At 44.7% G+C, this 25,911-nt stretch overlaps 2 protein-coding genes across 3 annotated transcripts; one reads left to right on the top strand and one right to left on the bottom strand.

Moving 5' to 3' along the window:
• Window positions 1–84: 84 nt before the first annotated feature.
• On the bottom strand, window positions 85–25,909 carry DNAlig3 (DNA ligase 3). The gene is made up of 20 exons (XM_017909312.1): window positions 25,896–25,909; window positions 16,006–16,325; window positions 14,998–15,312; window positions 6,017–6,255; window positions 5,309–5,388; window positions 5,167–5,244; window positions 4,902–5,079; window positions 4,662–4,817; window positions 4,458–4,589; window positions 4,298–4,377; window positions 4,143–4,230; window positions 3,993–4,070; window positions 3,374–3,497; window positions 3,233–3,303; window positions 3,009–3,155; window positions 2,445–2,942; window positions 2,254–2,367; window positions 2,087–2,178; window positions 1,468–1,558; window positions 85–808 (listed from the first exon to the last, which is right to left on the bottom strand). The coding sequence occupies exons 1-20, from the start codon at window positions 25,901–25,903 to the stop codon at window positions 662–664; spliced, it is 3,036 nt and encodes a 1,011-aa protein (XP_017764801.1). The 5' UTR covers window positions 25,904–25,909; the 3' UTR covers window positions 85–661.
• On the top strand, window positions 13,212–25,911 carry LOC108554137 (uncharacterized). Of its 2 annotated transcripts, none has more exons than XM_017909310.1 (4): window positions 13,212–13,559; window positions 21,978–22,150; window positions 22,246–22,471; window positions 23,274–25,911. In XM_017909310.1, exons 2-4 carry the CDS (start codon window positions 21,998–22,000, stop codon window positions 23,333–23,335), a joined length of 441 nt encoding a protein of 146 aa, XP_017764799.1. In that variant the 5' UTR covers window positions 13,212–13,559; window positions 21,978–21,997; the 3' UTR covers window positions 23,336–25,911. The 2 variants fall into 2 exon arrangements, with proteins under 2 accessions (XP_017764799.1, XP_017764800.1); XM_017909311.1 differs by lacking the exon at window positions 13,212–13,559 and adding an exon at window positions 15,190–15,250.

Consider the following 25,911-nt stretch of genomic DNA (forward strand, 5'->3'; position numbering starts at 1 on the left):
CAATAAAGAATTTATTTCTGTTGTATGCAATCGCTCTGGAAGTAAAGAAGGAAGTAATAAAACGAGTCACATTCGGTTCCAATAATTCCCTTTTCTCCAAATACATCTGATAGGTATGATTACAGATGTAAAAAAATTCGCAATTTTATTCGAACGTATGAGATCACTCGACTCTTCCGAAATAATCCATTTCGATCAATATGAAATATTCTAAGGATAACATGCTGATGCGTATAAGTGAATATCGTACATCTGTGAACGCAAAGGGAGTAATATGGGCGTTCACAATGGACATACGGAACGAAAAGTATGTCAAAGGTAAGTAATCTAGTCCAGGTATATCCATATATTTGCTACGACTAAAGTCACGAGTCTTCTCAAACATACCTTTAAAAATACCTCTAACTCATGTCTGATAATTATTCAATAGTAGAACATTTTAAAATTATTTCTAGAAGGTTGCAATTACGAATATCAATAACTATGTTGAACTATGAAATATATGTATAAATATGATCACAAATTGCATGGAAATAACACACGATTTCGGTTCTGTCTTATAATTCCTTGATGCTAGTGACTGCAACGAATGTTCAGAAAGAGCAAAAACAAGGTAAGGTCGAGAAAGATGATTCGCGAGAAATAAATCTTGAGGTGGGTGTCATCGGTGTAAACAAGGACACGAGCAGTAATCCGCAGCCAGTTCCACAGCATGTTCCCCTGCTTGTTGAATTTCAGAAACCGATGCAATCGCCTCTACCCAAGAGATGTTCACATGCCTCGCCGTCTTTGGTATATCCTCGAAGTCCTGAAGAATGTATAAGATCACGTTGAACGGAAGAAGCATCGTGATTGCGAGATTAACGTTCGTGTTTACACACGGATGAGGTAAAATCATATTCGATAGGCGGCGGAAGATTATCAGAGTGAAGCGACGCGAGCAATTGGCGCCTACGGTTAACGAGGCTGACAACTTCCAGAAGCCGGAAGCCGCTTAATGCCGACGCTAGCACGCGGTAATGGTGCCGGTGTTAACCAACTTTAATTCCGTTATCGAGAGTTCTGCTCGTTCGATCGATTTAAAACGCATCCATTAACGACGTGATCGAAATCCACTCCTTTTCTGATTCGCGTCCTTCGCTGTTCAATCGTAAGAACAATGAAATGCATTTTCCAAGATATATTTAAACGGATTTGCTTGAAAGACGACATGATTTGGTACTTTTACTTTACTAAAAAATAAAGTTCTGGATGCGAAACTATCTTGTTAGTATACTCCTTTATCCGGCGACTTAAAATCGCATCGAAAGTTTAACGCGTTCACTACTAAAAAACATTACTTTCATTAGCGGATTTATTTGTCGGAACGACGTTTAAATTAATCAAGTTGGTTTGTACAAATTGTTCTCAAGGGAGTACCTTTTTCTACAAACATTAGGGTAAAGCGTTAAAGGTCGACATACGTACGTGAACAGCAGAAGATAAAATCTCCTTGGAAGGATGAATCACGTATGTAGCTGCAGACTTCTCTTGATCTTTCAAAATTTTGGCTCCAAGTCTAATATCGATTTTGTTGTGATTAAAGAAAATATTCATAGTTTGGATAAACTGGTGGTAACGTTTGAGTGTTTGATTCAAAAAATCACGTGCGTTACGAGAACCGTGATTATTCGCGACCTCTTTTTCGCGAGAGGCCTTAGAAGATAATCGACCTGGTCGCGCGGTTCCTTCTTCAAGATACAGTCGTTAAATGACTCGTCTGCTTTAAATCCGCCTCAAGGGAGTATGAGACGCGCTAAGACATGAAAGAAAACCTCGTGTTCCATTTTCCTACCGCGTTACTTGCCAACTCTTCTCTTCCCTAGAGTGTTACGTATGAGGTTAACATACAAGTTTTCCATGGATCGCAACCCATTTCGCTGGATTCTGTGCCCGCCCCAAAGTAATTAAGAACTGTCCCTTAAGTCGTAACGGACGGTGCTGATTGAACGCAACCAATCGAGTCAAACTCTAATTTCGTGAGAAGTTTGTTTCCAAAGATAGAATGACAAGGAAGGAGGCCGTCGTTCATTGAGTAAAAGGATACGTCTTGAGCACCTTGCGAACGGACTTTCGCTTGCTCTTCCTAAAACTCGACGCTAGGCTGACTGGTGCACCCTTTAAAATACTATTAGCCTTCTGTAAACAGAAAAATCACTATCTTATATTTTAATCTTGTAAGAAGAATTTTTGTTTTTGTAGCCAATTACATACCAATTCACTACTTCTTAAACTGTGTAATGGTTTTGCATCTGATGGAAGACCGTTTCTCGGTTTTCGTCCTTCAATCCAATTTAATGGAATTCCCGCTGCAGTGTACTCGATATACTATAAGCGAATGTAGTAAATTAAGGCAAGTATAACGAAAGTGATTTTCATTAAAAAATATAAACTAAAAACCGTACATCCTTATCTATGAAAGTGTAAAATTCTGCCTTTCCCTCGTCCTCTTGATCCGAAATATTGGTCCCTTCTCCGTTATACTTTTGCTTGTTAATTTTTTTACTAGAACTGGATACCGCACAGTCGGTATTAATTTCTGACTTTCCATGGAGCTTCTTCAGAGGTGACGTTTCAATTTTTAACTTGTTATTTTTCTTTAACGGAGATTTTAATTTCTGGTCAGAAATTGTTCCTATGTCTAAGGACGTACTCTGCTTAGCTATAATTTTGTTATCAATTTCTTGTTTACATTCAGAGTTTGAGGGTAAAAGAAGACTAACATCTATTGACTCTGAATTTTTTTTAAAAAGATGTCGTAACTCATTCAGTGTGGTGGCAGTGGACCAATCCTTGTCGTGGCGAATACGTGTTACCCGTGGAAATCTAATGCTAATGCCATCAGCTGTATGAACACCCTGATTGGTAAATTCTGCTCCCGCTATTTCCCATACTGGTTGTTTCTAAAATTAACGAGGGAAAATACGAACGTTACTTGTGATTACTTTAGTAGTTGAGAATTAAAGTACCTTTGGATCCTTTGCAACGAAGTCAGGAATCATTGGTTTATTTGCGTGCAACCAAGATGGTACCTTGGTTGGATCTTTGCCTATTTTCACCATATCGAGCTCGTCCTGAAGTAGCACTAGTGTTGCGTCATCGTGACCTGTGTGCACCTGTATTAAAGAATCACTGAAGCACAAATGCAGTGTTATATATCCACATTATTGTTACAAAGTATGCAGAACCTTACTTTGGTTACAGTTAGCCATTTGTCATGGTCTTCATCGAAACATCCCATGAGGAATACAGACATCATACCACCTAAAAACACAAAGTATAAAGTTACAAATTTGAAAGATCCAAATCTGTGGTACAAGAAAGGGAAACAAACCTTTATTTCCAGTACCATACCATGCGCCGAGCACAACGAGATCTGCACTATCAGCCATCGCTCCATCGTATAAATAATCCTTTTTTACCTTCAACCAGTGTCTTTTACCCGGTTCATATTTGCTCTGCAAACAATCATATATTGACGAATTACATTGCTTATTGTTGATGATAAAAGTTACAGATGAAGTTCAGGATAGACCTTTCATTTTTATGGTATCTTGTGCAATTAAAATACCGACTTTAAAAGTAATTGGAAGATTCATTGCACCCTCTAAAATTTACAACGGTGAATTTAAGAATTACGTTCAACTTAATTTCCAGTCACCGATAAGGCAGATGAAAATCCTTCGTGTTAAATCATATCATATAAACTAAAATATTTGTATCTTTATATTTTTGTTGTTTCAATAAGAGTAATTAATACCATTTTAAAAGAGCAATAAAGATACTTTCTGGCGAATATATACATTTCATGTGTATATAAATTATAGTGTTTGCAATAAATGAATATCGAGCACTTCACCTGTGTCAAAATCAAGAAACAACAATGAGATGACAGTGCATGATACTTTCTTATTTGGTAAATGATAAGATTACAAGTAATATCTGATACATACATGAATGTCCTTGAGAACTAATCCTTCCAGACCCATTTTAAGAACTTTAGCAATCATGTCTGCCAAATCTTGGGAATTCTGAAATTGCAATTACATTATAATTTTGTAATTATATCTTTGAACAAAACGAATGGAATCAGAATTGCTTACATAGACTTCCTTGACTTTCGAGAGCATTATTCTGTTTGGTATCTCTGTCATTCGTTCCCTTAAAATTCGTCTCCGTTGCATCATAGGCCTACATACAATAAAAGTTTGCTACTAATTTATATAAATTTTTTTTTTTATGAAACTGGACAACTTACTTGTGCAATAAAATATCTCCGTTATAGTAGATACAGTCGAAGATAAACAAACATGCGTTGGCATCCTTAAATTCAGTTCTCTGAAAAAATTAGATAATCGAAAGAATCTCGGGGAGAAAGGATTCGCAAAAGAATCGTACATTTCAGCGAGTAATCGAACCTTGTGTATGCCTAAGCTGCCAAAAGGTAATGGCTGTCCAGTTTTGGTATCGATCATGAGGATTTCAGAGTCTAAAATTAGATCATCGCCATCTGGAAAGGCCTTTGGAATATAATTTTTAAACAGATTCACCTGGAACGAATAACGTGACATGTAACTTCAAAAAGCAGGAAAATCAGAAAACTAATGTAACTGGATGCTTACTTTATGAGAAAGTACAGGTTTCAAGGACCTGCTGAAGTACCGAAATTCGTTTCCCTTTTTATGTACTTGAACCCGTTCACCATCGTATTTTATCTCAGACAACATTCCATTCGGGCATTTCTTCATCGCCATTTCCACAGACTTGCAAGCCTCCGCCTATTCAATTTCAGATATCAAATTTGACACTTGGAACTCTTACGATGCCTTAGCGACATTTTAACGCGCAACGAGGGAATTTACCAGCATCGGTAAGACCGGTGTCATCAGCGCAAGAGTGACCTTAGTGTTGGAAGACTGGCCAGGCGACGAAGATGGTTTCCCAATTTTTGAGGAACCTTCCAAACATCGTTCGATGACGCTGTTCAAGTCCCTGGATGTTTGAAAGGCCTCGTAGGCGTCATCGTGCACCGCACCCAAACTGCGAATGTATCAAACAGGCAAAAAATACCATCGGTTGCCACCTAATCGTCTGGTTTACCGAAACTATTTATACGTCTAGACTCACATGTGCTTCGGGCCAGCGTTTATCCTTAGATCGTGCTTGATCAGCCGGATGATCATCTTCAGGTCGTCCGCGGTGCATCTGGAAAGCACGTAATAGTTTGCCTTCCACGAATATAACAGAGGAAGAATATCAAACGATTTACCTTCGAACGATCGAACGAAAGTGATGGATCTGCTCGTCCTCCTTAGTTAAAAGCGACAACTCTTGCAGAAATTCGTCCACCTACACAAACACGAATGGACGAAGATATTTCGTACAACGCATAGATTGAGATAACATCGAGTTTTATATTCAAACTACTTATTTTACGCTAGATATTATATATACAGAAAAATGTGGGAACATTTAAGAGATGGAATTTGAAATTTCTAAATTTGACCCAGCAGGGAATTTCGTTTGGTGATCCAGTCAGACTTCGATAATCCCAAACACGCCTAAAGAATTCCCCTGATTATTCGAGCCCCGATGAACGCGAATAAATTCCATTTCGTTTCTTAGCTGTTTGTCTCGTTGTCGTCGTAAATGTACCAAAGCATCGTACAGCGTGAGAAAGAAGAATACTGACTGGAGGAAAAATTAAACGGAGAAATGAGCGTGTGCATTGAATTTTAAGCGCCTCTCAACAGCGGAAGAGAAGAGAGACTCCTATCGTGGCGAATTATAAAGGTAATACACGGTCTCCTGATCCCCGAGAATTTATAATTTTCATCCAGAGGCTTTCCTCGATTAATGGAGCCACATCTTAGCACTGGAACGTCGTCCTGGGTATTCTTATCCCGCGGAGAACGTTCGCAAATCCTCCCTGGATCAATACGAATATCAACCAAAATATCCAGGAACTCTCGTTTACCTCTTGAATGGTAAGGACGCTTTTCGCTGCCGGTTTCACGGCGACGCTTTTCTCGAAAAATATTCGAATGGTTTCAGCCACGTCTCCCTGCTCCAGGTGCTCCAGCATTTCGTCCTCGTCCTGCAGCAGTATACGCGAGAACAGCTTCAGCAGCTGTTTGCTCTGCAGATTGTACACCCTCTTCACAGCGCCGGGAAGCAGTAGTCTGCACCAGAGTTTGACGCAGCTCTTGAAACCATCTGAAAAAGCGTAACGAATTAGACAAGTTCAAAGTAGCTCTTCCGTGGCGTGCCAAGAGATCTCAAGGAAATCACTCGAACGTCGAAGTTTACGTCCTCGCGACTGCCCAGAATTTCATCATGATTGCCGGTAATCCTTCTGATGTACTTACGTCGATTTTTTATTGCCAAAATTCTCCTTCTCGTTCGAAAGGAACCTCTCATAGCCAGAGTTTCCCTCATAATCTACCCACCTCGGCTCCACCACCATGGTAGTATTGCTTCGCCGAATGTGGAAGTTTTTCAGAGTTCCAATTTCATCACGATACAGTGTAGCCGAACAAGATAACCTCGAAGGGAAGCAGCCAAGTGATAGATCATTCCCCATCACTGGTCCAGAATAAACACCACGGAAGTAGTAGGAACCGGAAAAGAACCCCAACAAATCCTATTGATCACCGGTTGACCACACGATGGGGTGATTTTAGACCCTGACCCGCGCGCGTGATGTGCATTAATCATGCTGAATCACTCTCGTCAAAGCACGAATCTCGATGGATAGGTATAATCAGGCGTCACCAGCGAATGAATGGACAAATCTGGACATTTATCTGAGAAGATAAACATTCAAACTTTCAATTATCGTCGCGTGAGGCGTATATACACATACAGGGTGTCCCTGGAAGACACGTGCAAGCAGGCAATCAAACGATTGCTCTTAGAAAGAACACGAAAAAGTATGCGATAATTCTTTTATAAAACCTAGTCCTCGAGAAAATCGAATTTGAACATTTGTTTCGTACTTTGTGTAATTAGACGAGTGCACTTCGTATGCAACAAGAATAAATTTCACAATTCTTCCAGTACTGCATGAACATTGTTTACAAATATGTTTCCCGAACTGTGTTTTAATCTCGATGCATACGTATAAGGCGACTGTTCAAATTTGATTTTCTCAAAAACTAAGCTGCAAATGAATAGAGTTATCGTATACTTTTCACGCGTTCTTTCACGAGAAACCACCCGAAACCCGATTCTGTGTGTCTTTCGGCGACACCCTGTAAACGTTAATTTTTAGCCCCAATCCTATGCCGTTCCGCCCTCGTTTAGCATTCAGTCGTGTTCACCACCTACAGTGGGGTGTACGCGAGCGGAACTTTTACGAACGGAAGCGGAGCACGGAACGTCAGAACGGTAGCAAGACGAAATCGAAACCAGCTGAACGCCGTTCGATAGAATATCCTCGATCAACGGGCGGTTATCGTGCGCAGTTATCGCCCGTAACTTTCCACTCTGCCGCTGCATTCCGATGCGACGCTTTTCGTTCGTTCCCTTTTTCCCTAACGATCACCAGCGTCTCGTGATTCTCCGCTCGAGGAATCAGCCAGCGAAGGCTCTGCGACTCTGCGAAGAACTCGAAACCGGGTGTTAGGCTTTTCATAGCTGAGATGTTCATCGACGCGAAAGGGATGCGAGGAAACGCAGCTCCGAAATCGGTCGCGAGGAAGCTGTGGGACGAACGAAGAAGCAAAGGATCGAGATGCAGACGCGTGGTCGTATTTTCGATTAAGAACAGGCGCAGTGGCGTTTCGTGGAAAGTTGATCGACGACCTCCTTTGCGTCGGACGGGACTAGATCATCGGCAAAATTGCGAATGACGAATAAACAGCGGGCTCCATTACAGTCGCAATCGTTATCGCGCACCCGCGAGCTGTCGCAATATTTACTTCCGGCCTGAAGCTTATCACGCGATACCTTGATTCTTTTTTACACGCCAACTCCTTTGATATGGTTTCTCGAGGCATTCGCTAACGCTGTCGGAGATCCTGATTCACCTCAAAACACGTCGTCGCGTTTGCATTGATACATCGCATCTCTGACGATTGTTAAACGAGACAAATTCATCGCTGAACCTACTTTTGTTACAGAAGCACCTAGCAGATCGTTATCGCGTCAAGTTCGTTGGCAGCGTTTCTCGAGGAGGAAAAAGCGTGCGTGGAACTGCAAGGGAGTTGGAGTTGTGTTCGTATTTCGTAACGTTAGAATTGAATTTTCAGCGGCCGTCAGAGAAATTAATTAGAGATCCGACGGACGAGTCCCTGGCCTCTGCCCCTGTGCTTTATCAGCCAAATAAGTAGCCTATAAAAATACGAAATTATCGCAGTGTTTACGTTGCGTGTGCGAGATAAGCGATGCACCTTCTCGCGAGACGATTCTCGCGTAATGGCTTATCGACGATTCATTGGTCGACAACTGTACACACCTCTTCCAGGCCTGTCAGCAGGCTAACGCGACAGCTCGTTACTACATCGGGGATTTTTCCGTTTCCATACCAAACATGTTTACGTAAACGTATTTACGTATGTATATGTACGTAGCCTCGAGGGTTATTGCTCGCGACCAACTTGTTGCGCGACTTTCGGCTAACAAAGGAGCCAGACGAACGTCGGTTTAAGGACCATCCAGCTACCGGAGAACGGTAGAAAGTGATCGAAAAGCGTTCGGCGAGATTCTTGCGTGGAACTGGGACGTGCTGGAACTTTTCCAGAGATTGCACTAGCCGGACGGAAAATCACTGCGATTTGGCACAGTTATTCGCGAGGACAATCTCGCGTCGCGATCGGAAACTTCCTCTTTGCTTCCCTTCCGCCTTCAGGCGCGCTTTGGAAAAACATCACCGACGGTCATGGATCGCGAGCTGCGCGGTCTTCATTGGACGAACGATCTCGATCAGGACCGTGGAAGATATCTAGGACTAATCCGAGCAGGACAAGCAACGGGGCGTCGCAAACGAGACGAACGAAAGCCTGGAGGGAGTAACTCGCGAGGAGCCGAGATCAATCGAACGGCTATTCAAGTACGATAATCGACCGGCGACGTTTTGTCTGTTCCACTCGATTATCGAGCATTCGAACAGCTGCATGTCTCTATAAATCATCGCCTCGTCACCCATCCGTCGCGACGTTTCCTTTCGCGTGCTACAATTCCGTCAGCGATGCTTCTATCTCCTCGATCGCGCGATCCAGAAACCGATTCGAGTGTAACACCTCGTTCCGAGACGACTAGCAAAACGTCAAATCTTATGATCATAAGCTACACTAATCGCTAGACTATAATCACGTTTTCCAATGTGCACAAAATTCGAAAAATCTCCAAAATTTTTGTATAATTTTATACGAAATACCCTAGCGTTGACTAGGATAGTTTTCATTTTACACCGGAAGGGTAAATAGACGAAGAGAAGCGACGCGTTTCTAAAAATCTTCGTCTCCCTAAAGTCCACGAAAACGACGAAATTCCCGAACTCGTGTTTGCCGGTGTGATCGTACGAAGGAACGACGCGAGCCGCGTCACTTCTCGTTGCGATGTAAACAAATAACGATATTTCCGAGAAACGGCTTCCTAGATTCCACGCTATCGATCTATAGCGTCGTTGCATTCGTGACAGAAAATCGGTTATCGTTTCCCGAAACGTTTAAAGCCGAAATCACGGCGACGAAGGCTAGAAGGAGGTGGAAGGGATGGAAAATTAGACGGACATTCGAATTCGGGGTTGGACGCAAGCTCCGGAGGGCGAGGATGTCGCAAGCGATCGCGACGGCACAACTTCACGGTCGATAACTCCTAGAGAGACGATTTGACCTCTCGCACGCGCGTCCCTCCGAAAACCACGATCTCGTTCGTCGCTTCCCCTCCGCGATGGAACGAGAAGCTGGAAGCGGGAAGCGAGGAGCGCCAGCAACGCGAGCTGAAAGCGGAGAAGGAGCACGGACCGACGATAACGCGGTTAGATACGCCGAAATCTCTTTGAACGAAAAAACCGCGATTTAAGCCTCGGTCAATTGAATTTCTTTTTTCTTTCTTTCCGGCCAACCAGCGGTTTACCCGCGTCCTGTCCGGACACACGCCGCGCACTGGCCCAAAACGCCGGAAAGCTGGTCAAAACGCGGCCTTCGAAACATCCACAGCTTTTTCCTGTCACGGCACATTTGTCATGTAGGAATAAAAAATCTTCTGCATATTCGCGATTTCGAAAAACGTTTCGAAGTTAAGTGGTACATACCGCTTCGGTTCGATGTTCGTTACTATGAAAAGCGCGAGAAACAACACGGGGCACAGCCTTTTCTTTAAAAAAAAGAAAAGAAATAGGAGAAGATTTTAATATTTCGAAGATTTTCACTTCGGCTTCGTAATCGGTGGCCTAGAAAATCCTCGGATAGTTAATTTCAGCCAAATGCAATACGTTTTTGGTGCACGTCTGTCCGCCATTGTGACGCAGCGATTTGGTTTTCCAAAATATTAACTTCGGATTCGTAATCAGCGACCGCGGAAACCCTAATGTGCGAATTTTCAGACGAATCGAGCGATGCGTTGGTATTTTGACCAGCTTTTCCGCGGGTTGAGCCACTGCGCGTCGTCAGTCGACGCTGACTGAAGAAACGAGCGAGCGAAGGAACGAGCAAACGAACGAATAAACGAATGAAAGTTTGCTCGTAAAAGCGGAGGTGACTTCATACGTAGATTAAAGAAGAGCGCGGTAATTAATGATCGATCGGCTGAAGGAAACGCGGGAACGATAGGGAGAGGTCACCGACGATACCACGACTCGTACAAAGTGTAGTTCCGCGGACAAACGATAACGCGGTTTCGCTTCAATGAGATTTTCCACGGTTTACGGGAAAGAAGAGGGGACGCGTGAAAGCTAGATACGCTATTATTTGCCCCCACACAAATAAAATGGAGCTCCTTTTTCTTTCCTTTTTCACCGCTACGCTCCTACTCTCTCGGCCTCTTCTTCCCTTCAGGCAAATTTCCAACCCTCGTGCCCCGAGAAAAATAGAAGAGCGAATGCTCGAAAGTAATTTCCCCGAGTAATCGTACCTTCAAACGTGTTCGAGTCAAACGAATAGTTCCAATTCGAATTTTCGTTTCCGTTCGTCACCAGAGCAATTCTTTCCTTTTTCCCTTTCCTCTCCTTTCCATTTTTCGAAAATCGATCGCATTCGATCGCTGCTCGCGGTGTTTCTTCGTTTAACTCTCGCGCGATAACGCGATATCTCGTAGGAGCCGATAAACGCGCGAGCAAAAAGAAAATCGCGGATGATTTCGTTCGAATTGCTCCGAAACGAGATTTCGCAAATCACGCTTTCGTGGCACGCTTTCCATGTCGCGAGAATCGTCGACAGATCGTCTGAACGCGCGCCATCCAGAGATATCGTAACGATGATGTCCCGAACGCACTGCCGGCTGGCCGAAATCCCAGCACACACGGTTTCCTTATCGAGCTCGGACATGGATGATCGTGTAAAACCTCGCGGTTATCGAATTAACGGGAGAAATTCCAGGGAAGTGTTCCAATTTTCAGCGATCCGGTCTTTTCCACTTCCGAGAAAACGACGTGCACGGATGCAGAATTGATAGAAGTGGCACGCGTCGAGCCAGTCTTGATGCAACGTAACGCAACAGAACGAGGAAACATAACATCGACGACGAAACGGGCTCCCACCGCCGTCGGGACGTCACCACCACCACCACAACCGTCCCTCATCATCGTCGAAAATAATGCGAATCGCTGATTTCTTCTGTAATCTTTCGAGGAATTCCGCCATCTTCTAACACTGCTCCATCATCGATTACAATCTCCCTATTTATCGCGGCAAATTCGTGGCTCGAGGATCCCAGGTCGAACAGAACGACTTGTAAAATTAGATCCTGGTCGAAAAATCGGAAGGAGACAGTCGTGGGTGGCAAACAAACACGCGTGACACGAAAGCCGACTCCACCGAGGGAATCTCAAGATAGGATCCAGGATATGATAACAGTACCCCCAAGGCAACCCCGTGTGTTGTGATTCGCGTTGGGAGAACCAGAGTCTCGAGTTAAAAATCTCGCGTAACATCGTTCCTTTCCCACATTCCTCGTGCACCTTGCGTCACTTTGCGAGTGCATCAGCCCGGGGATAACCGGTGTAAATTCGCGGTAAAATTTCATCGCAACCCCTAAATAATAACACCCGCGTACGAGCGATCTATGCGATATCGACGAGATAACGTAACACGCGTATACAGATTAACGCGATTCGCGTAAATATCCTTGTTTTCGAGCAGACTGTGTACTCGAATGAAAAGGAGCGGCGAGGAAAAGGAAAAAGAGTCACGTTACGTCCATTGAAACGAGAATCGTGTTACTAGATCGTCGACCAAAAGACGTTTCGCAACGATTCGCAGGCCGTTTCGCGTTTCGTTGACCCGCGAAATCAAAAGCGACTTTGGCTTATCGATGAACGCCGATTGCTCCAGACAACCAATGGGCCGCTCCTCCGTCGATTTTTAGCCTCGGCCAACGGCCGACGATGAATTTAAACCGCGGTTTCAGCGTAACCCGTCAGTTTTTTTCATCCGCGGAAAGAAAGAACGCGAGAGGTCACCAAGACTCGTTTATCGTGGCTGCTGCGTCACCCTGATAGCCGACGGCTCGAATCGATTCACGAATCGATCGAATCTCCGTAGATTTTCTTCGCGATGGTTTTACAGCGAACCGCGAGTCCAGAGAAATATGAAGACGATCGAAATTTGCGAGCGAGAGTGTACAAAGCGGGGAAAAAAGAATTAATTGGGTAGCGAGTGGAGGGTATCTAGCATTGGGCACGAAAATAAGGATAGGAGAGAAGAGGAAGGAAGAGTAGGAGAGAGGAGAGGAGAGGAGAGGAGAGGTGAGAATGAAAGGAAAGAACCAAGGAGGAGGTGGCGAATTAAAAGAGGGAGGAGAGTCTAGCGCGAGATAAGGAGAGAGTATGTACACGGGGGAGAGAAGAGGCGCGTGGAGAAAGAGGGAAAGAATGGACGAGCGTCTGGAGCCAAGCTGGCTGCACGAGAAGGGGCTCGACATCGCGTTTACAAACTGAACTTGATTAGGTGGGGACAGCTAAGCTTATAAGACTCTACAGCACAGCCTTCGGGACCAATAGTCGCAAAACGGTGAATGTGCGGTATATAGTAGAAACGAAAAACGGACAAGACCGATTTCGTACAAGACCGGATCGACAGCATAATCGAACACGTGAACCATCGACCGATTTTTCTTCGAGGAACAAGAACATCGACGACCGAGTGATCAAATATTTTCCCTGGCGAACCAGTGATAACGCGTTGGGTGGTGAAAATCACGGAACGACCGGTTGGATCTTGTTACAACTGACGTGCCAACGTTACCTCACGACACGAGATTATCGAGGACTATCGAGGACCTTCTTCCGTGTCAACGAATTACTAGTTGAATACCTGGAGGAAGGAATAGCATTATAATCGGAAAGGATTTGGATTCGAGTAAGTAAAGTAAAGAGCAAGCTTCACGCGTGTAGTAGCTTTCTGTCGGCGCAGGTGAGAAAGAATCGGGTAAGAATGGTCGAGGATTAGTGGTCTAGCTCGCAAACCGATCGACGGTTTCTCTATAAACGGAAAATTTCACGCCGATAGACGCGAGGAACACTGGGTCAAGTGTATGACGTAGGGAAGAAATCAACGAAGCGCAATTCGTGTCGTGTCAGAAGTTAACTCGTCGCGGTTTCTGCAAAAACAGTTTTCGCGTTGGATCACGATCAATCGGTTGGCCGTGTACAGAAGGAAATCTTCGATCAGGAATCTGAACTTGAATCTGAATCGAAACGAGAAGCTCTCGCTCATAATTTCTAAAAACATCTTCGCCTGTCGACGTCGTATTTCTTCTACGGTTTCGATGTTTAACTAACTTTGAACAATCGCGATCCTTTAACCTGTCTCTCTCTCTCTCTATATATATATATATATTCCTTCCTTGAATATTTAAAGATTTCATACGTTGCGGAGAACGACGAAGGGAAAAGTGTATCGAAAAGTGAATTTCTGCGATGCAAATTCGAGGATCGCGGAGCTGCGTGAAAGTGATTCGGGTTTTGTTGCTCTCACAGTCAGATAACCCCGTAAAAATCTTCCACTTACGAGCACAGCGGTGGGAATCTGCACCGTCGATTGATTAATGGTCTCCTTGTATCCGATTCCGGTATCGTATTTGTTCGACCTCAACGAAAAGACGCGAAGGCCAGAGAGAAACAGACAGCGATGAAGAGAGAGTATAGATGAAGGAGAGAGGAGAACTAGTAAAAATAATCGAGAGGAAGGAACAAAGCTAAAGGGGTGGGGAAAATGCGAATATGTTTACGCCAGTAGCCTAACCGATATTCCATCTACAGCATCGTTCGTTCCCCTTTCGAAATTATATCCTGCCAACTGTCACCCTTAGATATTTCACCCCGAACATCCAGACGTTGACTCTAGAACTCGTGACAGTCGCGAGATCATTCGTCGTATCCTCTTGTAATTATCAGAGGCGCAAAAACAGCGATAATCCCCGAAGCTTTCGTCTCATCTCGACACGACGATGAGTGCAGATGAACTCGATTAAATCGACTCCCGCGATACGCCGCCGATTGTTTTCATTCGCATCGCGTCAAGGCGAAATTTCCTTCTCCTCCTTCGCAACGAATATTTTTCGTCGAATTTCGACAGAGTACGTGTAATTGGTAATTCAACAGTACTATGTACTAACGCTAATTTCCTAGTACCAGCGAGCAGCGCGGGCACGGAAGCCTTGACCCCTTGGAAACGTTACGAAATTCGGTCGAGTCTTGACGTACGTATGTAGCTCGATTTGTAAATGTCCGAGGGAGGGGGCGATGCTGCGAGAACGACTTCGAAGATCGATTCGCGGACAAATTTTGAAACCCACCACCGCTCGACCCTTTGGTCAACATCTTTCTGACGATCGCCGTCTTGTCGGTGTAGGCGTCGACTTTGGCCACGTCGTTGCAGAGCTGCTGGAACACCTCGAACGCGTCGTCCCTCGTTGGTTTTCGCACCTTTTCTGGACTTTTGCTCGATCCAGAAGTATCCGATACATCTTCGCTGGACGACACCGAATCGTTCCTTCCCGAGTTCTTCGGTTTTTTGTTCGACGAAGGGTCCGGCTTGGTGCTCTGATCGTGAGTAACTTTGCGTTTCTTCGTGCCGGAGGCTGCCTTGGTCTTAGGCGTCTTGAACGGAGCTAGAAAGGAAAAGAGACGATGCTACAGGTCCTCTGCGTTACAAGGCTTTTGTCGAATTGCCACACCGAGTGAAAGTCGATCGATTATCGTCGAGGATTAGCCCCGGGTGAATGCTAGTAGGTTAGTTTGCAATCTCCTCGAGTAGGTGGATAGCAGAATTTATCGATGGAAATAGAAATCGGCAGACGCGCAAAGCAGAAGGTATAATTCACACGCGCTGATTCGAGGATCTTTTACGACCGTGGTAATAATCGCCGGAACGAGAAACCAGTTTAATGCAACGTAAATCATCGGCAGACCGATCGCTCTAATAGGCGATAATACTCGAAAGATGATTTATGGAATACAATTTGTACATCCTCGATTTAATTGAACGGCAATTAAAACGCTCGTCTCTGCTGCGTCGCGATAAGCGATAGAGATGAACGCGGTCTTCTCATTGCCATGGAAATTGCTCGAATTTCTTTATCTGCACCCATATGTTTATCATCGCGTCGTATCGCAGCGAATGGCCCTGCCCGTGAAAAAACGTAGGAACGTAGAAAAATACTTGACCGGAGAATATCGCGAGAACCGAATGATCGAACCGGTAGCCGAAAGACGGCGACGCATCGTTTTCAGGCGTCGAGATCACCGCAGAAATGTCCGGAGAACGGTGACCGACACGTGAAACGAAGAAAGCCGAGACTTACACGAATTTTCAAACTCCTCGATTCGATGGAGAACCGCGCTTCTGTCCTCGTCCGAGAGATCCTCCCATCCGCTAATGTCCTGCTCGGGATCATCGATTCTCTTGGTGGTAGCCCTCTGTTTGGCAAACACCTCGAACAGGCAGCTCAAGTGATGCCACGCCTTCATCTTGCCGTCGGAGAACGGATTCGCGACGAGCTTCGCGATCCTCACCGTGTCTTTTTCTATCGGACACTTGCACTTCTTGCATTTCGCGCGACCGGTTTTCGCTCGTTCCACCGCGAACGGCTTCTCCTCTTCCTTCTCCTCGTCCGACATTTGCCTGCAAAGAACGAGAACGAAACAGTGAGCGCGAAAGCAATCTAAAACCGTGGAGACACGACCGTTTAGCTTCCCTTCCATCGTCGTTACAGCAACGTAAGGTACTTCGGTCGAAATTGAAAGTAAACAATGGCGAATCGTAGCGCTGGGCGTTGATGCTACTCGAACCCTTAATCCCGCTTAAAAGCTTAAAAGCGGTGGAAGAAACGAGAACATCGAGTCGTTATCTTACTCGACAAACGCGCAACGAGCACATAGAGTTTTGAGAAAGAGGAAAAAGAAGAGAACCATCCCTTGTCAGGAGTACAGGTTAGCGTGTACGCAACGAGTAGTCCGTGTCGAGAATTGAACCGACGTGACGTGACGAGCTTACTCCGAGACAAAGCAAAACGAAAACCGTTCGATATACGAAGGATAAGAATTTGATAGAAATCTCACGAGGACTAACGATCCACGTCCTCGTAAATTCCCTACGCGAATCCTAGACACGAATATGACATTTGGCGCTCGCTTGGTTCGAAGATAATCCAAAGCGTGGAGTTCGTACCGATATTAATCCTGTATTATTCCACTCGTGCAACGAGAACAATGTTCGCATGCAAAGATAATACTCGAGCTGCGCTTGGCAATTATCGTAATCGCGATTATCGTCGTAACGTTGCTCCAGGAAGACTTTCAATTCGTATTGCGTCATTCTTTCGAGTTTCAAATTCTATCCCGTTTCGAATCCAGCTTTGATCCTAAAAATATACGACGTGAAGCGCCCTCGACGAACACACTCAATCGCGGCACTCGAATTATTTGTATCGTCCAAAAGGAAGAGTTGCGCGATCGATGATCAGATAATCGCGATTAAATTCAGACCAACAGACGGTTGGCAACGAGGATGCGTTGCGTCCTACGAAGGATTCCGGGACGGAAAGGCGCAAAAATCCGAGGCTTTTAATCCGCCATTTTGCCGGGCGTGCGATTTACCAAGAGATTGAAAAAAAGAGAATCGCAGCGATAAGAAGGAGCTCTCGTTAATTGAACGAGCCCGATAAGCGACGAGAGGCTGTTATTCTTAATTCACGCGCTCATTGGTCGACGTCGACGTCGTCATACCGAAACTCCGACAAATAGTGGCGAGAGATCGTGCGTTTAATCGTAACCACTGTCCCGACACTCGCCGTTTTTCTTTTCGCGAGAACCAAAGAGACAGCGAGCCAACCAGTACCACTCCACCCCTTTGCCTTAGCTTTTCACCCCAAATCTTTTCCCGAATCGCGCTGGAAACCAACACAGACAAACCGCGATTCCGTGATTCAACACCGAGACTTTCCAATAACTCGACTCGAAACTTCCAGTCTACCGATTCTCTCTTTGCCTTCGTCTCATTATTGTTCTGCCGATATACGTCGATATTAGGAAAGGGAACCTAATTTCTGACCACGATCTTCGGAACGCCATCAAAGTTTAGATTGTCCTAACGGAAACGTAAAATCGAACAGCAAGTTTGCGAAGGAATTCTGGACATTCAATATGTATCGAGTGTCTTATCGTTAGCCGAGGAACATCTCCTTTGTTTATAACAGGATTTCTCGAATTTTCTCCCTTCTTTGTATTCCTTAAAAGTTGGAATTTATAAAAAATACAATCTTATTCGTCTGCATAAATCGATAAATACACACATACGCGTAAAATGAAATGAATTGGACGAAATAAACATGATCCAATCAAGAAGTTTATGATTCCCCGGTTCCTGCATCTTTCATTTGCATTGAGAAACGTTCGTTTGTAATAACATGGAGGAAGCCTCTTCTAATTTTGAAAACAACGCGTAATATTTTCGAAGGGAGGAGGAATGAAAAAGGCAGCGCGTAAACCGTGGGACGGGCTAATCGAGCGTTGCTCGTAGGCAACGATAGTGATCAGAGCTGCGAATAAATCAAGGCACGACGTTTCCATCTCGGCCGATCTAACGAACGCACCTTTTCATCAATTTTTAATCATTCCACGTTTGGCCATTGGCTTCCTCTGAAAGAGAAGCGGGCTGCTGTGCAGCCGAAACGTAGGAAAGCCCAAAATAGCTATCGGCTTCGGATGGAAGAGAAATGGAAACGAAGGTTTCGCGGACAGAAATCATTTTCAGCCAGAAAAAGCTTGAATCCTTTATCGCGGTAATAAAGATGAAACCTCGAAACGATACGGTGAACGAAGAAGTTGGCGAAATGAGAAACGTCGGGACTTGGGTAGCAAGTTCCGATATGATTTAGACGAAGTTTCCATGTTGGTGTTGAACCATCGCGAAGGGTGTAAGCTGCTAGCTCTCGGGAATTAGCCAACGCCGGTGGATTTACGAACGGGAAACTTTCATCGCGCTAGAAGCTCCGATTGTTTTTCCTCCTTCTATCGTGGACGATTCAACGGTGCCGATCAGAATCGATAACGTTTGACTCGGTGTCAGCGAGCTACTCGTAAAGTATCCCGCGAGCCTATTTCTTCGCTCGATTGCATATTTTCTTCTCTTCATCCCTGCCGTTCTATGAGCTACGGGATTAAACGCGGCAGCAACGGGAAAATCTATGGAATCAGCCACGACATCGTCTATTTCATATGCTGACGTCAAGCTCGTAGCGTTTAATAGATCTCTGTAACGCGATTTATCGCGAGTGTCGTTCATGAAATACCGAAACGCAAGAAATTGGCGTCAATCTGTTCCAATATGGCCGATGAAAAATAAACGAAGAAAACCGGTTACATAAGCCGGAGTAGAAAAATTTGACGTGAAACTCGTCTCGTGAGTCGCGTGAACCGGCGACTGAGTAACACGGTGAGCAGGTAAAGCCGAAAGCTTCGGGAATCGAGATATTTCGCGAAATTGATGGCAAATGGAAAGAAGGAAAAGAAAAGATGAAAAGAGGGAAAAGTAAACGGGCAGAGGAATGGCATGCACGTAGGCGTTGTACGCAGAGGTATCCTCGTGCGAGCGCGGACCTACAGGTGGTAGGAGGTGCGGCTAGGTGGCGGGTGGTGGAGGATTCTGCTCAGGGTATAATAGAGGGTGCAACAGCCCCTCTCTGCTCACTCTACGAGCACGCATCGTCCCGCCGAAAACTCGTCGAGATACGCGTTCGTCGGTAAGAAAATCGGGGAAAATCGTCAGTGACATCGACACCTTTGGCTCTCCTGCTGTGTTCGTTCGATTGTCCAAACATTTTGCGAACGAGGCTTCTCGTCCAGAGGAGCGTTTCGAAGTTAATCAAGGTAGGACTCGCACATTCGTGACTTTACACCATCGTCTCTCGATTCACCGACGATCGGCCGAGATTCATTCCCCGTCGACAGTTTGGGTCAGATCCTATTGACGAACAAGGATGAAGCTGCAACAGCGATATTACGCGAACCAATTAAATAGCTTCTTCCACTCGAATCGATTGTTAATGGTTTTGTTTACCAGCTGTTCAGTGCGATTTTCAACGCGGCTTTCAACGCAATGCCTCGATCCGATCTACAGCCGTGAGAACCGTGAAAACCGTGAGGACCAGGCGTAACCGAGCCGGAATTCGAAAGATCGGTGTCTCGTGGATGAAATCGAAGCAATCGAAGCGATCGTAGGTAGAATTCGCCGCTGATTATACCGCACGCTCGATCGGTTCGCGTCGCTGAGATAAAAGGCCGTCCGAACAATCGCGCATTACCTCGCAATTTTTCGCGGTAAATGCCGAGCAAAAAGCGATCGGGGCTTATTGTTCGCCGAATAAATATCCATGTGCATCGCGTTCGTCGATGCATGCCACGGAATCCCTATTTTCTTCTGCCAACGAATAGAAGAAAAAAGAAGCAACGATCGTTGCTTGTTCGTTAACGAGGCGAGTTTCCAAGCTAGACCTGCAGCGTAATGCGTATTCGCGTCAACGATTCAATTCGGTTCGATCGTTATACGATGTATCGTACGCGATATCCCTGCTCTGTTACGAGAGAAAGAAGAACAAAGAGAAGAATCTCGGGAAATAGTCGGAGAAACAAGGACTAAACGAGGAATAACGGGGGTGGAGATCTCGAGGAGTGGCATTGGAAATTACTCAATCGGATTTTCGTAGGCGAGCCAAATTATGTAAAGTATAATTGCTGGCATCCCCCTCCCCCCAGATGTTATCTGTCCAAACAACCCACTCGGGTCGCCAGATAAATTACTCAGCTGAATGAATTCACGCGCGTTTCTTGGGTCATCGAGGATTATCCCTTTGCCCGATAAGCGTCGCTCGAGCAACGACGCACGGGGTACGGAAGAGGGGCTGGATAAGATTACACGAGATCGCAAACAAGAGGACCGAAGTCGAATATCGTCTTATCCGATGGCCCGTTCATAGACCAATCGTCGAGCAATTTCGCTCGTTATATTTTTTCTCCAGCTTCTTTTTTCATTTCCCCACGTTGCCCCGCAAAAATGCGAGATTATTATAATATAAATATACATTAATCTCGTTTTCGCTCGCGACTCGTTTTGGATATAAACGAAAAAGAAACGCAGCTCGGAGGTGTGGAGTGGAACGAACGAGACTTGGCTTTTCTCGCAACGGATCGCAACATCTCTACCATCTCCGATTCGCTTCACAGACTAAGACGGTGGTTCGTGACATTTTCAGCACGCGATAAATTTGTTTCATTTCGAACACACATACCGAGCCATTAGAGAGGGTTAATAAACAAGGCTAATACGTCAGAATTCCGGCCGAGCGACGTAACGGCGAGGTTATGCTTTGAATAATTAGACACGCTGCTGAGATTCTCGCTATCGAATAATATTCGTTTCCGATACATCTTGGATATCGTTTCGTCTTGGAAAATACGAAATTACAGGACTACCGTACAAAGGAGACCCAATAAAGAAATCCCTGTGATAGAGGCGAAGCTCACCTCAAGATTCCAGAAATGCAACAAGTGGAAAGTCAAAAAGTTTGTCAACGCGATCGAGTCCAGAGATTCTCGATCTCTATTCCCTAGTTCCTCTTCGAACTTCTAGTGAAATTTACCGAATTAGTCGTCGATCAACGAATTAGCAGAACTTTCGCGTCGGATCGTTAAAAGAACGAGCCAACAGATGGTATATAACGATATTCGTGGTTGAACGAGGAAGGGACAAAGGGAGAGCTAGAAGCAGAGGGATCGATCCTGGAGATAAATCGACGTTTGATAGCTCGTTCGACTCGAAAATAAATACCTACGTAGATCGAGATCAGCCACTCTGCTCGATTCTTCTCATTTTTCTTCCTCTTTTCGCTTCCCCGGTCGTCAACCAAGTTCTGCTTTCTTCGAAACGCGTCAATCATCGAGTTTGCCGAGATTTTCGGATCCGGTCGACGTTATTTCGCTGCTCTTTCGATTCTCACCGCGTACACCTGACTCGGATGAATGATGGATGAAGAACGGATAGAGGAGACGAAAGTCCTTTCTGCCCATTTACGCCGCGGTCGGTTTATCCTCGTCGGAACTGACGAAATTTGCAATCATTCGCTCGTTTCGTCAATCTTTCCAACTTTCTTCTCCTTCTTTTTCTGCCCTGAACAATCGCTCGATCTATTCCCTAGTATCGTCTTTGCTAAAACCCTCGTTGAAAATCCTCGGCTATTTCCTCTGACAACCAGCTAACCTCTCTCGTGATTCTTTCCAGCGATAAAGAGGTTTAAGGGAATGACGGGAAGGTCCAGCACGAAACGGACGGGCCTGTGTCTGTTGGCACTGTTATTGTCCTGCCTCTCTAGCGACGTCTTCGTCGTTGGAGAGCCGGAGCCGCTTCCTTCCGAGTTACTCTATAATAAAAACTTTCTCAACGCTGAAAATCTCGTAAGTTTCTCGCTTCTTTAACGTTTCTTCGCCATTCCAATTCGCTACCACGCGTGTCTATATACTCTTCCACAACTTATCTTTGTCTCACGCAGATACTGCTGAATAAACTGAAGCAAGTGATCGAGGAAAAGGAGGATATGGCGGAGCGAGAAAAGTCACTGGATAACATGCAAATGATGATTCAGTCGGTTCTGGAATCCAGAGCAAAGATACAAACGGGAGTTCAACCGGATGATTATTCAGGCGAGGAATTACCGACACCAAACGCTGTGGTCAGCCAGATGCAACGTTCCGGCAAGCGTACAGCAGCGATTAGCTGTGAGTATCGTCCATGTTTTCCACCTTTCGTTACATTCTTCCATTCTACTGACTTCCATACACAACACACAGTCCTCGCGTTTGCATCTGTGAAAGAATATCTATATATAACACAACCTGTTACATGTTTTCTGTTCCTAATATGACATCGTCCCTAAGATGATACACGAGTGAGACTGGTATTTAGAATCTTTACTGTACGAGAACAACTACGTGATATCGAGTAGAAGCTTGTCACGCGATCTTTCAGAGATGCTCGCTTCATCTTGCACGTTCTTTCATCCCTTTCTGCATAGATATTAAGTACGAAGAATACACGGCTCGTACGTGCGTAGCTTATTGACGCGACGACATCTAGCTACCAGAGATCGGCGTCTATCCTCCGTTCCAGAAATCTCTTTTCATCTACGACAATCGAGCCAAGGATGCTTTTATTCCATCGCAGCGACACGAGTTCGCCCAATGATTGAAACGAGCCGTTCGATACTCGAGGCTGTGAATTTCGTGGAAGTCCCGAGGATAACAAACGAATCGATTGCGCCAATTGACTCTTGATTCGCGTGACATCGCGCGTGACGATTCGCTCGTTGGAAAACAACTCGACGATCGACATTCGAGATCGAACCGATTGACGTGATCCGTGTTCATCATGATTCGGCGCCAGACGAATTTCACCGCTTTCCAATCGCATAACCTTTCTCTCCCTTCCGCACTTCCTGCATCTCGTGCAATCGCTAGCCTTAAGAAGAAGCATTCTCGAGGGAAAAGACTAAGAGCTAATGCCGATGATTCGATTGTTTAGATGTAACCTTGTGCCACATCAAGATCTGCAACATGGGACGCAAGCGACAGTTGCACAAATAAGCGACGAACGACTAGTTTGCGAACAACGGCCACGTCGAGAATGGTCGAGCCTCTTGCGCGGCGCACCCTCTGCCTCGAAAGCGATGCGAAACGGCCGTGCAGACGAGAAGAAATCGGAAACGGTGGCCACGATCGGATCTTCGGTAAAGCCGGTGATCCATCGAATCGGTTGCCAGAGTATCCCAAGTAGCCAATTCGACCGATTCGCCGTAAAACGATCGTGGCTCTAGCTCCAATCTCTAACTCTACGACTACGATCTCCAACTCTAACGAAACGTACCGATGCTTCAGAATCGCTTACACGACTATTCGCATTCGACGTCGATTATCAACCCGAAGCACGCTGAGGGAAAGAAGAGTCGAGGAAGGATGCAGGTTTACCAGGCGTTTACGAGGTGTTGATCAAGAAATGCAAAAAGTTCCCATTGTTCGGTCGTGTGCCCCTTAGCTCAACCAAGCAATTCCGAATCTGAAAGTTTTTCAAATAAATCAATGTATTCGACAACTGCGACTGGTCTTATAGGACAAGGCTGAAGAATTACCTCGCTGTTCGATCTATGTTCCTCGTTGGAGAAGAAGGGGTGAGAGGGTTCGCTCCGACTGGCTCGGGCGAGTCTCGATCACTGGAAGAGCATGGAGGATACAGCGAACGACAGCAAACCACGATCGAATGCACGCGTTTCGCTCGTAGTATTCAGCAGTATAATTTAATCCGATCGAGGACACTGCATTCGCGGTTGGAACTTTTGTCCCGTTTAATTGGACAACAACTCGGATTACCCCGATAAAGTCTCCTCGATGATCGATCGATCTTCCGATTAGCACTCCGGACTACTCACGTATCTCTCCGAAAAAGGAACAGTAGTCTGTAAAAATTCCAAACGATCGGCAAACGGACAAACATAGCTACGCAGATAGACAAGAGAGAATGAAATGGAAGGAGTTTTTGGAGAGTGGAGTGTCCTCGACGAGCCATCGATGAAAAGTCGAAATGGCGAATAGGTATTTATTCGTTAGCTTTAAGTGAGAAGGGTGCAAGGGCCGAGGCTCCAATATTCTCGAAACTGTCTTTAAAGGAAGCAACGAAAGAAAGGAAATTAACGAAATTAATGAAAAAGAAAAGAAAAATTATTATCGCAGCGCATAAACCCATAGAAAATGGCCCCTCTAGTTAGCGAACAATTTATTACCGTACGTGTTTCTTTATGTAAGTACAAGTTAGAACGTACTCTCGCTGAAATAGAATGTACGCGTTGCTATTCACTGATCATGACTTACCAATATTATCCTAATCGCACGTCTCGTGGTGCATTAAACTGCTGCGTCCTTCCTATCCTAGAACCGTTAGATGTTATGAAATTTCTTAGTAAAAAGCAACAAGAGGAAAATACACGAGGAGAGACAGAAGATATTTATGATAACGAACTCAGGAAAATAAGAGAGACAGAAAAAGAGAGGCCGTCTGCACCCTTCGTTAAATTATTTATAATCGTTTCGTAAAAAGAAACGCGTCATGTTTTTACGTAGTACTTTTATGCGCCCCTTTTTTATTTATTTAACCCCAGTAAATTCGTTACTTTTTTAGTAGCTTTAATCCTGCAAACGCATCGTCGTTTACTCCAAAATGTTCTGTACGTGACTAGACTGCTATCCATCGTTTTCTACGAATTTTATTTCTATTGTTTATAATTTAAATATACTCTACGTGCACGTATATCAAAACTGTCGTAGATCATTTACTTGCAAAATTGAACTCCTCTTACACGAATGCGCCGTTATAATTTTAAACTCCAAACTAAATTCAATTTAACGATATTTTTGTCGTATATTACGTCAGGCTTAACAAATATGTGAAAAACGTGGTAAGGTTATGATATTACATCTCTATGATGGCCGATAGCAATGTAATACAACGATAGCAACAATAATATCGTGCGACCATGCGAGCTCGTATGCAACAGTAAATCCATTGCTTCCGTTGTATCGAAGTAACCGGGGCTTGTAAATGCTTAGAAGTAAACGTCATGGGCACAAGTATTTCTTGATTCGAGAATAGCGATATAGTGGGCGGCTCTCTTTTCTGGCTATCCATCGAATCGTCGAAGTTACAAAGGTATCTAAGCATGTACGATTATGTTGACTGTGTTACGTCAAGCCGAATTGTTAATCTCTCATGGTAGAAGGTATTGAACTAGATGCGCATGGCGCCGTGCAAAGTATTATACACGTGCTTGGTCACGTGAGATAACAAACGTAATTACCACATACAGATAAAAATTGCGTAACATTATAAGCGCACATCGCGAGACTTGATAATTCACTTACGCGATTACGATGTTGTATTTATAAATCAATAGTAGGAAAACAATAATGCAAATTGAATCAACATAACCTTAAAACGCCGTTTGAACTTCTACGATTAATTTATAAATTGAACTCTTACCAGCAGTTGCAGCTTTTCAAGGAACTTCTGTTTATTGTATTCACTCACGACACGATCAGTTAATAAATAATATTAAAACCACAATCAACACAACCATCCTAGACACACTGCACTTACTGCGTCATTTTTACCG

Source organism: Eufriesea mexicana, unplaced genomic scaffold, assembly GCF_001483705.2.
Source record: "Eufriesea mexicana isolate 0111107269 unplaced genomic scaffold, ASM148370v2 scaffold16945, whole genome shotgun sequence".
Lineage (NCBI taxonomy): Eukaryota > Metazoa > Arthropoda > Insecta > Hymenoptera > Apidae > Eufriesea > Eufriesea mexicana.